Below are 13,377 nucleotides of genomic sequence, written 5' to 3' on the forward strand. Positions count from 1 at the left end.
CTTATTATGGCAGCATTGCATGGCATCGGTTAATGTGAGTTACACGACACGGCACTTGCCGCACACCTTCAATCCGACCACCACCCACCATTCACCTTTCACCCCTCGGGGATGGGCACCTGTTTTTATGTGGCGGCCGCATTGTCTCCCAGGTGAAACTGCTCTGCGGCGAGGGCGTTAAGCATTTATGTGCGCGCGTCTAATTAAAATAAGTTCGCATGGCAATGGCACTTCAAAGTCTAAATAGTCCTTATGGCTTACTTCGCTCCAGCTGCGCAGGACCCAAGGCGCTGCGGACCATTCACCGTGGCGGTGGTCACCGCCGTCAGATATATGTAATTATAATATTTTTTATTAGCTCATCTGATATGGCGGCAAATGGGGAAATAACATAAATTGCACTGCCGTTCCCTCTGCGTGTGTCCTTCGGGTTGAGGGGCTTTGATTTGCCCAGGGTCGATAAAAGAGCAGCTCTAAAAAGTGGACGAGGGTAAGCTGTTTTTCCGATGCTCTATTACAATTTATCTGATATTAAAAATAACCAGCTTAATATATTTTTAATATGCTTTTTTTTTTAAAGTTATCAATTATTTTGTTTGACTCCAATAGTTTTTAAAACAAGCAATCTAGGTCAAGTTCCAGTTAATCATTTCATTATTAGGGTGTGCAAAAGTTTCTGGCCAAAGTTCAGCTGGAAGTTGTGTTTGTTTATTTTCGGCAGGTCGCATTGTTTGTTATAAATTTTAATATACTAAGTACATGTATATGTATATATGGTATACATGTTGCAGGTATCACGACAGCAGTGGCAGCCACAATGAGACCACGCCCCTTTCCCGCTTCGGCCAGACAGAGAGGGGCGGCAACAACAAGGCCCTGCCGCTTTTTATCCTTGTGGCTGTCCGAAAAGTCCTCGTTTCGGCGTTCCCCTTGAGTTGATAATGTAAATGGAAAAACGAAAGGTCGACATTTATTATGAGGCTTTATCAGCAGAGGACATTTGTTCTGTTTTGTGTTATGAGCCGAGGATATTCGGCTACTTGTACCGATGCAGGACATCGGTGGGCAGGACCTGCCTGTTTGCTTCATTATGTCCCGAATTGTGGTTGCCCGTTGGACGCAAAGGAGGGCACGTGTTTTCCTTGGGGTGGCATCTGTATCAGTTAGCAGTCATAGCCGTCCGGTAATATGCCAACAAAAATAAAAAGTTCTTGGCCATAAATAACAGGGTTCTGTATATGTTAATGATCTCGTGCATTGGAAACTTTGGCACACTCTTTGGCGCACAACCGCTTTGCGAGTGACCCAATTAAAGGCTGCCATACATTGGGGGGCACAGGATGTGTCACGACATCTGAGCGGAGACAAAACACAAATGCATATCTGCTGTCAAGTGGCATTGTCGCCTGCCAGCTGCATTGTTGCTCCGCTGCCGTTCGTCCTGTTGAGTGTCTAATCTGCTGGCACGAGGATATAGGGATATATGCTGTGTAGATGGAGATGTAGATGGAGCCACTCAGCTGGCACCGAGCTCTGCATGCGGCCACAGCCCCGTTGCCGTGCGGAATCGTGCTGAGCGTAAAAATCCTCAGTGCCCTGCTATTTGCGCATTTCCGGTTTCCGTCGCACAGCTGCACGTCCTGTTGAGACCTTCCCCCCCTCGTCCTGGCAACCGGCTGCAGCTGCTGCTGATACATTCTTTATATTCTGCAAATATCCTGTTATGCAGAAAATGCTTCTTGCTGCCGTGTCGTCTTAGTGGAGGCGACAGGCTTTTAGCCATGGGAATTATTAACTAAACATGCCTTGGAGAGGCGTGGAAGGCTAAGCTGTGGCATTTGAAAACGAGCTAACCTTATATAATCATAATATGAGGCTGCTTTATACTTGCATAGATTTTTGTGCTTGAAAATCTAGATATGTTACCCATATCCTACTTATATATCGTTCTTGTTTCTGTTTATTGATGCCTACGCTCTCATCTGCCCACGGTTAGCCACAATTTGCCAGCCTTTAAACAGTATTATTTCCGAATTGAAGTCGGCAAATAGGCGAAGCCCTTCTAAGATACAGCTGCTATTTTTCGTACGAGTCTAAATATATCCATGGAAAAACTTCGCCGGCGAAATGTACTTATCCGTATGTACACAGCATTTCCTAGTCAAACAATCTATTTTTCCCTTCGCCCCCATCTGTATTCTGAGCCAAGTTAAAATAAGCAATGGCTTGGATTTCACTTTTTATGCTGCTGTATTTTTTTAAGGCCAAGGAAACTTGGGCCAACATTTGCACGCCTGCGAAAGGAATCCGACGAGGGTTGCGGATGACACAGTGAAATCAAAGTCAAATGTAAGTAAATAAAACATATTGTTTCTCTTATAGGAAGACATTTTGCAAAATTACGCCGATTTGCAATGCAAATCAAACATAGCGCCATTACTTTGTGAGAGCTAACACAGACACACACACGCACACGCACACACACACACGCAAGTCGGGCGAAAGTGAAAGTAACGCATATGTTGCTTAAAAATGCAGCCATCTCAGCGTCCTTGCGCGTGTGTGTGCTCGAAATCTTTGTGATAATAGACACACTCACACGCACGCAATAAATATAAATGGGTACTCGTATGTGTGAGTGTGAGTCTGCTGGTTTTAACCTGCGGCAAAAATGTGAAACAAGAGCCAGCAGTCGCGACGCCAAAAAAGGGAGAGCAAACAACAAAAAGAATTGGCGCAAAAATATGTTTTAAACATTTTTCTCCGCTTTGCATTTTCCGCCATCCCTTTCCGCTGCCCTCCACTTTCCCTTCAGCATTTTGTCGTCGTTCTGTTTTTGTAAATTTTTGATTTGTTATTGTTGCACGTGTTGTCCTTTGCCTTTGTTATGCCAATCCATCCTTGGCGGCCCAACTGCGAAGCAGCTGCCACGGTGTATGTGTGCCCTGTGTGTGTGTGCCCCATCCGGGGCATAAATGTTTTTAACGAACTCACCTGTGAGGCATACGCATAAGTAGCAGAACGTCTTCTTCGTGTCACCTGTGTAAATGGAAAAGCAGCGCTCCTCAACGGCGAAAAAAAGCAGGGAAGATGAAAAACAACAGCAGATAGCGATGGCCAAAAGCCTCGGGGGAAATGAGCAACCAGCCGGGAAAACAGCCATATGCAGAGATCATAAGGCAGAACAACAACATAATGCAAAATCATCTCGACTGAATTTTATGGCAGTACAAAGTGCTCGGGGAACCGATACTTCAACTGTTCAGCGGCGTTCAAAATGCGGACTTTAAATAGGAGAAAAAAACTTATTTTAAAAAGCTAATAAATGTTATAAAATAATATGAAAACTATAAGTTCAAATTTAACTACGAGTAACTTGAAAATCCTTGCTGAAATATTGTGAAATAAGAACACAGGGCAGAAGTTTTATTTTTACAAAATTTTTTTGTTCGTTTTTATTTGTTTTCTTTCAATATATTTATGTATACATAATATAATTTTTGTTGTTTATTCGGTATATTTACTTATTTTCATCATTTCTATGTTGCAGTTGTTCTTTGTTTTCCGTCTCGCCTGTTATTACACTCTTGTTTCTGTGTTATTTGTGTTTTTATCTCTTTTTTTGCTGTCACCTAAGTATAATTTCTCTATGCATTTCGCCTCTTATGGCCATCCAGCGTCTAGCTCTAAAACCTTCCTCCACTGGTCGGGGTCACCTCTGCTGCGAGAGCTTCTCGATGAGGTGGTGACCTCCACGCTTCGCTGACATTGTTGTAAAATATTTTGCTTGCATTTCGCTGCCGGGTTATTCGGGTTTCTTTGGCGCGTTGGTATACAAATACGCAACCAAATTGCCCGGGTTTTTATTTGTTTGTTTTGTTTTCAACTATAAATATTTTTCTTTTGAATTTCTTGTTATGCTTAATTTGATTAACTCTTTTAATATTCGTTACGTTGTTTCACTTGTGTGTTTTCTTATGCAAATGCCGTTTTTATGTGTGTATGTCTGTGTGACTGGTGATGCCGTATTTAAATTGTATATATATTTCTGTTTTAGTGTATATTTAATACTTAGCTTATGCATTAGGTTTTCAATTTTCGGCTTTGTTCTTGTTTTGTTTGGTTGTTTTGGTTGTTTGCTTATGTTTTCGGCCCTTATATTCCGCTACAATGTTTTCGATTTTTTCATCCTGTTTGCCCTACGCCTTTGTGTTTTCCTTGTCCTAAAACACACTCAAACATGCTTAAATTTCTACAAAATATTTGCAATACTGCAGTCGATATCTATACTTTGTTTACTTTAGTTATTTGCTATTTACTTATCATATTTTACGTCTGTATATATATATGTATATATATATATTGTGTTCGTATAATATCGATATCTATGTTTGAGTTTGTATCTGTAGCTGTAGCTGTAGCTGTATCTGTATTTGTATCTGTATCTGTATCTGTATCTGTAGCTGTATCTGCATCTGTGAGTGTGAATGTGTTCTGTCCTTGTGTCGAATGGCTTTCAAAACTTTTTCGGTTTTAGCTTTTGTTTTCCTTTTGATGTTTGTTTTGTTAGCAGCTTTTGGTTGTTTGCTCATCGTTTGATTTTTTCTACATTTGCATTTGATTTGTTTACAATCTTAGTGTAATTTTAATTGCATAACATGCCCTTCATTCCGCCTGGTTTATTGCACAAAAATATCCTGTTTGCCTGCTCAGTAGATGCTGAATTTGATTTGGTTCCAACGGCTATCGTGGCTAGTACGTTTACTATACTATTTCTGATTTTTATTTGCATCTGCAAATCATACTCTCCTGTGCCCTATCCTTGCTGGTGTGTAATTAAAGTTACGAGAACACACACACTCAGAACTGGGATACTAGTATGCACTGCCATTCACGTTGAAGGGTCTGCCTGCATGTAAATATATATAATTGTTTGTAGCTTAGATAATACTTTTATTTGATTGATTTTCGGTTTCGCCTTGCTGCAATTGGATCTCGTTAAAATTTGTTCTCCCCCCGTTTAGTTTAATTTATGCTATGTGCTTCCATTTGCATCGCATGCTGTTGCTTTTCGCGTTGCGTGTGGTAAATTTCGCTAACTGCTCCTGTTTCAGCACTCCAGTTAATTACACTTCGAATTGACTAATTGGTAATTGTAGTTTATGGTTAATAACTGCAATCGTTTCAGTGTGTAGTTGGCTTTGAACCCAAACCGAATTAGTAACTCAAAGCGAAGGACTCGGAATTGAATTATGCTTGACTAATGGTGGAAACGGGCTATGATCGGAACAGAACCTGAGTCGATGAATAATAATAATAATAATCATCTTCTGGCAATATAGTGCAGCTACACATTATCCTTGTAGTGCTTTGGTTTTTGTTTCTGTTTTCTGTTTTCTGTTTCTGCTTTTGAATGGGCAAATCCTTCTGCCAGTATTAGCACTTCTCTGCTGTATATGTGACGTGGGCTGTCATGTGTATAAATACTTTGTATATGTTCATATATATATATATATAGACGTATATAAATGACTTAGCACAGTTTATAGTTACACAACATAAATACATACAGTTACAGCTGTTATTAATATATTTTAATGCTTTCTTTTATACTTGTATATTATTTAGTTCGTCGTCTTTGTCAGCTTGTTTTATGCTTCTTACCATCCACAGTTAATTCTTATTTAGTTTCCAACTCTTCACTATTTCTACGTGCCAACTACCCATTTTAACTCTTTACTGATATGTAGCGCAAACATTAACAAACAAACCGATAATATTTTTTTTTGTATTTTTTTTCGTCTTAACTATAAACTTGTTCACTTATAAATGTTTTTTAATTTCTTTGTTTTCCTAGCCAAATTTTTGTTTTCTGCAAAACTGTGTTTAAGATTATTTTATTTTTCGTTTGGTCAACAACATTTCAAATTTTTGTTCTCGCATTTTCGTTATACTTAACAAAATTCTAGAAAATAAAATAACAACAAAAAATGCATTTGTCAGCTTCACTTTGCTTGCATTATTAATCCGGCCCAATCCCGCCCACTTTAAAATCACATCTACATCTAAGTCGCATGCCATGCGGCTCGTAGTTTCTCTAGATTCTAGTGCTAAAAACATTTAAATATACAGTACGATTGCCCCATAGGACTGCGTGTCCTGCTGATCCTCAGATCCTTGGCTAAAATCCCCGACCCCTCTTTTCGTACTGAGTGAGCGCATCCAACGAATACTACACATCCGTATTTGTATTTGTATCCGTGTGTGGGTATTATCGATAGACATTTACTGGTGCTAGGGCCACACCCGTGTGTGTAACTAAATGCTCTGCTGCGTTTGATGCAAAAATTCTACTAAAAAATGACATAACAAATTCCACGCTGCAATTCACTGGGGATTGGGGCGTGTCAAATGCAAATCAAGCCTCGTCCTTGCGTCCTTGCGTCCTTACGTCCTGTCGTCCTTTGCAGCTTAATTGTCCGATACGTATGACGATACGATGCGATTGCGATTACGTTACGTATGCTTATTGCTATTTCTAGTACTTGGGATTTCTGCCTGTTGTTCTTGTTGTTGTCATCGTTTTAATTGGTTTTCATTTTGAACATCTATTTGTGATTTATCATCCAACGCACACAACACAATAAACAATAAATATCATTTACCATACGTTGCTCGCATCTAGTTTTTCTTCTCTATGTTGTATGTAAACACCGTGTGAGTGTATGCATGTTTCTGTGTGAGTGGGCGCTGTCGTGGTGTGAGTGTTCTCTATACGGCTTGTATATATATATATAAGTATATATATGTTATATAAGCATGTTTGTTTAATGCATATGCTGTATACTCTATGTACTTATCAACCAACTCTAAGTCTAGACTTTACCACTTTACATTAATATACTCTACACTTTTAGTTGTATTTACCATATGACTATTTTTATGTTTCACATTCATGTTATGCTATGTATTCTCGATCCCTATAGCTTCGTGTGAGTGTGTCGTGTTGTCTATAAGTTGATTAATGCTTGCCTTTCGGATATCTTGTCCTATGTCTTGCTCAACTGTCTCGGTTTTTGGGCTGCAAGTGTGTTTATTGGCTTATATGATTAGGCGATAATATCTACTTTATTACGGCTATGCTCGATTAGCTAATATCAATTAATATCATTCGATGGCATACTTTGATTGTTTTCAATATATTTTACTTGTTTATGGGAGTTCTGCTCTCTCTCTCGCTCTCTATATATATATATTTAACTCGTACTCATACCACATACATATTTTTAACTACTTGGATATTCTGCTTGGTTATCGGTTCGGTTTTGGTTTCGGTTTCGGTTTGGTTTGGTTTTGTTCGGTTTGATTTGATTTGACTTGGTTTGCTTTGGGTTTCCTTATCGCTTTCGTTTGGCCTAAACAACAGAGAACTAACACAACAAATTTGCAGCTAGCCACTCCTCATCTGGCAACTGAAATAAAACCATAAACGTAACATGTACAAACATGGATTAGTACTGGCGTGTTTTCAAGAGTAAGTTGTTTGGAGGGAGTTTGAAACATTTTTGCGGCTGCTTTGTACATGGCTCTCCTGAAGCGCTTGTTGAAAGTGAAGCGAGAAGTCATAATGAATTAGGTTGTGAACTTTAAGCAATTTATGGACTGGTCAGGGCTGGCTGGGCTGGACGTTCCTGTACTTTATATGATTATTTTATATTCAGATACTTCGAACTGCGAGTGCTGGTGAGACCGTGTGAGTGTGCGTGTGTAGGAACCTGTCTTTCGATTGCTGATCGATCACAAATCGGTGTGAGTGCGTGAACTTTCAGTTGCATTCTATATAGGAAATGATAGCAGGACATGACGAGCTAGTTGGCCAATTAACTGCACTTGGCCCGATAACTGGCAGTTATTTCTAAGCAGTATCATCTATTATAGTTTTTAGGCACTAGTGCTAAGTGTGTGCGGGTGAGTGAAAGTCGCGCTCCCTCTAATTTCCTGTCTTTTATACCACTTTAATTTCACACACTAATCACTTTATAGTGTGCAAGGGCTGGCTGAATGAGAAACGGCTTTCACTCGCCCAGTGAAGGTAGTGTACAAGTGTGTGTCTGTGCTAAGCTAAAACCAAACTGCGCACAAAAGTAGGCAATGCAAAATGATGCGGATCCTGCTGTGAGAGGGATGATGTGGGGTTAAGGACTGTTTGCATACACGCACACACATACATATTTGCTGGAATACATGTGTCAGCCTGCCTGTGTGCGCGTAATTAATTTTAACGCATTTTTAATTATGTTTATTTTAATTTAATGCCCCGACTATGTTTGATTTAGGCTGCAACATCCCACTCGATTTATGTTTTCCTTCGACCAAATTGTATTCCTGGCCCGCAATTTCTCCCGCTGCCTTATTAAATTAATAATTGTTGGTTTTTTAACGCGCTGTGCTCCAACACAATTACACAAAGCATTAAAATATGTGGTTCGAGGTGTGTTTGTGTGTGTGGTGGTGTAAGCAACTAGGGTTAAAAATATGCTCGCTTTCTTTTCATTTTCTTTTTTCTTTTTTGTTGGCATATACATAATAATTGTTTGCTTCCCCGTTTGCTTTTTCAACGGGCGTTGACAGATAATTATGCTCTAGTTTTATATATATATAAAGATATATATTCATGTGGGTGTGGGATTTCGGATTTTGCATTCGCGCTTGCTTTTTGTTTCTGGGGTGCAGCTCTCTAAAATCGCCAAACTTCAAGATGCCATCAATTGTTTTGTAATTTGTGTGTTCTGCGCTTCGCATTTTATTTACAGCTCAGTTTGGTTTTGTTTCTGTTCAGAAAATTGCGGCTGTACTTAAAAATTTTGCTTGGATTTTCAGTTTTTGGCTTTTGGCGTTTACTGTGCCTGCAAGAGTAGAGGATAAACCTTAAAAAATAATATGGGTGTTAGTAAGAATTGGAAAAAAGTAGTAGACGGAATAAAAGTAATTGTTATGCAAAAACGTGGCTTATTTCTCAATACAACACACAAATTTTAGATGCATAAATAATTGTTGGAAATTGTTCGAAATATTTGAGCTCACGAGATAAACAAATAAAGGGTACAAGCTAATTGGCAAATATATTACACGTAAAATAGATAGCACTAGTGCCACAAATGGTTTATGGCAAGATTACTAAGCCATACATGCAAAAGAGTACTATACATATTTCACTAGAAACGGCTTCAGTATTTATTATCCAAATGTTTATTTTAATATTCAATATACTTTGTGTTCAATTGTTTTACACCCTCTCCTATTCGCTATAATGTTGTTTCATCAAAAGCATGCATGCATATTGACAGATTACAATTGTCTCTGTCCACATTCGATATTCAAATGCAAAAGAATAACATTAGCAGGCAAAGGCATTCGAATGGCGATGGAATATTTTGATAGCAGCCAGAAATATGTACGCATTTCGAGTGCACACACAGCTGCCGAGCAAACAACCCATCGCACACCCTAACGAACCGAACGAATCCCATCGAATCGCATCGAATTCAATCGAATCGAGTCGAATCGAATCGAATCGAATCGCATCGCATCGAACCGAGCGAACTACAATGGCATCCAAAACACATTCAGAACTTTCAACAAACGGAGTGGAGATGCACGAAAAATGTTTCAATGTGTCGGGCAACGAGTGTATCTATGTGGCCGTGTATCTGTATCTGCATCTGCATCTGTATCTGTATCTGAGTGGGAGGCACCTACCTGGGGGCTCACTTGGAACTGCTGTATCGGATAGGCCACCACGCCGGCGGCCTGCGGAATGGCGGTGCCGGCCACGCCCGTTGCCAGCTGCTGGGCAGGTGAGATCTGCGCCTGGGTGACGCCTTGCCAGGTGGCCGGAATCTGCACGCCCATGCTGCAACGAGAGTCGATAGTTTGCGCACATAAGTACACGCGGAGAAAAGCTAGGCAGATCATTTTCACTAAGGGTTTCCCTTCCTAGAAAGCATTTCTAGTGCTTGTAGAGAGTTTTTACAGGTAGCTTAAGGTTAATTAAATAATGCTCAATCAATGAGGTTCTGGAACTTTCTCCCAGTGCAGAGCTGCTGCACAACAGCTGCATTTGCTGATCCGCTGGTTAAAATCCCCGGAGCGTGGTGTGCGCCACAATTATCACGGGTAGCATAGTCGCCGGATGGCAAAGGGATTCGCAACCAAAAGGGCGGCGAGTTGGAGGGGCGGCGGAAAACAAAATTTACGCGACTGCGATGCAAATAGCACGTTATGTTGACAGCACGACGGACGCGGAAATGTATTTCATACGGCCGCAGACCGAGGAGGGTGCAAATGAAAAACTTTCGCAATTAGCAAATGAATTCACCCATCCGTCATGTTGTCGTTGTTGGTGTCGCCTCCGTTGCTGTTCCTGTTGCCGTTGTTGTTGTTGTTGTTGTTGTACCCAATCCCTGGTGGCGGTTCAATCATTGCACAAAGTACACAGATGGAACGGGCAGCTTTCGGATTTGCATGCACGCACGTAGAGAAAATACGGCTACTTTCATAAATAAATCTCATGTTGAGCAATACATACGCAACAAAAGATGGCGTGTTAAGCGCAAGATACATTTTAATGGCCTCTATAAACGTTAATTTATTCGATTTTTAAAATGGATTTGGAATATATCTTATTTCTCTCTCTCCGTGAAACGTTGCGTGTCTGTTGCAAGCAGACACATCAGCCAATAAAATTATTGCGCGCAAATCCAATGACAATGGATGCCACCCCTCATAGAGCCCCTAATCCCAATCTCCCAATCTCCCACCTCCACACCCGCACTCACCCCATGTATCCCTGCTGATAGCCGCCGTACTGGCCGAAGTGATAGCCCTGGATGCCCTGCAGGAACTGGTTCTGCACGGCGGCTGCACTGGCCGCCGCCGGGGTCACCGCTGCGGCCGTGGCCGAGGAGGCCGGGTAGGTGGGCGTGGGCGAGTACCAGCAGCCCGTGGCGGCCAGCTGCTGTCCGTAGGCGGCGGCGGCGGCGGCCGCGCCCACTCCGTAGGGGAAACCGGCGGCAGCGGCGGCGGCACTGTTCAGCGCCTGGGTGGCGATGGTCTGCGCATTGTTGGGGTCACCACTCTCCTTGCCCCACGAGCACTTCACCGGCTGGGCGTTGATCTCTGTGTTGTGTACGCCCACGATGGCGTGGGTGGCCGCCTCCTTGGTGGAGAAGCTGTCGGGGAAACGCGAGAAATTAATAAGACATTGCAAAGCGTTAGAATGGAGCATATCAGTGGGATGGCGATAAGGATATGGCACTATGAATATGATTTTGAAAATACAAATATACAAGGATGAAACACTTAAAAGCGCAAAGATGCTCCAAATTAAATACATGCTGGAGACTTGGCTTACCGCACGAAAGCGTATCCCTTGTCCTTGAAGACGCGGATCTCCTGTATCGCGCCGTAGGGAGCGAAGGTCTTCTGGAGGACCTCCTCGCTGAGGGCGGTGAGGGCGCTGTTGACGCCGCCCACGTAAACGGTGCAATTGGAGGGACTGCTCTGATTGTAGACCTCGTCGAAGGTCAACGGCTTGATGTTCTCTGCGGGTGATGAAATGGGAATGCAGGCAAGTGTTACTCGGCGTGTGTGTTGGTATGATGGATCTGGATTTAATGTTGCCACCTCGAACGACAATTTATGGAAGGCTGTTTTTCTGTTCGAGTCGGTTTTTTATTCGCCAGCTGCATGATTAATATGCAAATTAATTAACGGATTTACCCGCAACAACGGCAGCAACGCAACGAAAGAGCAGCCTCGGCAACGTTTTGGTAATTAAAATAACCGCATGCACTTAGTCAATATGCTTGTGTGTGTGCGGTTCCTATATGCGTGTGCTCCACTCGGTGAAGGAGTGTGTGTGAGTGCGTTAGTGTGCGTGAGTGTGAGTGTGGACTGAGGGGGGCGGTGGTGCAACACCATTTATCGTTGCTTTCTTGTTGTTGCCGGTGCATATTTAAAATTGTTGCGGTTGTTATTGCATTTTTTATTATACGTATTTTGTGGATATACATTTTTCGTATGCCGTTTTATTGTCGCCATGCTTTTTGCACTCACTGTACGCCCTGCACAATATGCACCACATATATATGTATGTATAGTAATGGTCTGAAACAACCCCACATTGTCGTTGTCGTTGTCGTTCTCGTTGCCCTGATTGTTGTTCCGTATGCGCCATGAATGCACGTATTTGTATGCAAAGCTACACTAATTACTTCCTTTGAGGTTAAAACTAAATTTGCACTTTTAAAAATAATGCCTGCCTTGCGTGTTTATGTCTTTGTTTAGTTTTTCGTTGGGATTTCCACGCACTCGATTGTGGGCAACTATGGCCCTAATGACACTTGCACAGATCGAAGGGGTGGCATATGGATATGCTGCAAGGACCTTCTGGGTCCAGGCCTACTTAACATGGTCTGTTAATGGCAGGCAACTTCTGGCCAAATCCCTCCATTTGGACCACTCAAAATGCCATTGCAGGATGTCTGGATTTGTGTGTGTGTGTGTGTGTGCGACTGCTTTCTGTTTTGCCTTCGACGGCGCAGCGAACATGCAGAAGAAAACACAAAAATATGGCTCAATGACATGCAACAGGATTGCTGCACACACACGCCACCAAACAACAACAATCACGGCTCCAAGGCGAGGGTGCAGCCGAAAAACACGGAAAACTAACAAGCTCGCAAATACTTTTGAAAACGTATGCGCTTTGGCCACGCACACACACGCAAATCAGAGCACGAGCACTGGGAGAAATTACCTCTTGTCTGTGTAGGTAGTTTAACATTTTTTTTTAATATTTAATGAGATAGTTTAGCGCAGCGTGTTGCTTTGGCTTTCAATAAGCCATATTTCACTAAGCGCTTGACAAGTGAATTACAATTGTTCTCAGTGGTCTCGTGTAAGAAACATTGCATACTTTAGAGCGTCATGTTTCACTAATTTGCACTTGGCTTTGTGTTTGTGTGCGCCTGCCTTTCGCCCCGTATTATTTCCACTTTTTGTTTTCTCTAATTTCTTTTTTACGCTTTTAAATAGGTGTAATTAAATTTTGAAAACTTCAACCAACGAGCCGCACATATTCGCACACGCCCTACGTGACTGAGTTACTTGGCCAAGTTTCATGTCAGCAGCAAATTAAAGCACTTTCAGCCGAGCATGGGCATAATTATCGCACATTTTTGTCTACGACAGACCATGTGCATTCCCATTTCCCATTTCCCCGTTTCCCAATTTTCCATTTTCAATCCGTGGGCGTCGTGGGGCAGACACAAATAATTGGAGTCTGGTCAGTCCAATGGCCATTATGGGACCAAA

General features: G+C 41.8%; 1 protein-coding gene across 7 annotated transcripts in view; it reads right to left on the bottom strand.

Annotated features, from left to right (window-relative positions):
* Positions 1 to 6,004: 6,004 nt before the first annotated feature.
* The window catches only part of LOC6554278 (polyadenylate-binding protein RBP45), a 57,027-nt gene continuing 49,654 nt past the window's right edge, over positions 6,005 to 13,377 (bottom strand). For 4 of the 7 annotated variants that reach the window (XM_015153541.2, XM_026983606.1, XM_015153540.2 and 1 more), the window contains exons 6-9: positions 11,414 to 11,603; positions 10,839 to 11,231; positions 9,760 to 9,913; positions 6,005 to 7,472 (exon numbers count right to left, since the gene is read on the bottom strand). In XM_015153541.2, the coding sequence (XP_015009027.2) occupies positions 7,431 to 7,472; positions 9,760 to 9,913; positions 10,839 to 11,231; positions 11,414 to 11,603 (779 nt within the window). In that variant the 3' untranslated portion in view covers positions 6,005 to 7,430. Of the gene's footprint in view, positions 8,928 to 9,759; positions 9,914 to 10,838; positions 11,232 to 11,413; positions 11,604 to 13,377 lie in introns of all 7 variants that reach the window. The other 3 variants (XM_026983591.1, XM_001981438.3, XM_026983597.1) reach the window with 2 other exon arrangements.

Source organism: Drosophila erecta, unplaced genomic scaffold (genome assembly GCF_003286155.1).
Source record: "Drosophila erecta strain 14021-0224.00,06,07 unplaced genomic scaffold, DereRS2 tig00000000-arrow-pilon, whole genome shotgun sequence".
Lineage (NCBI taxonomy): Eukaryota > Metazoa > Arthropoda > Insecta > Diptera > Drosophilidae > Drosophila > Drosophila erecta.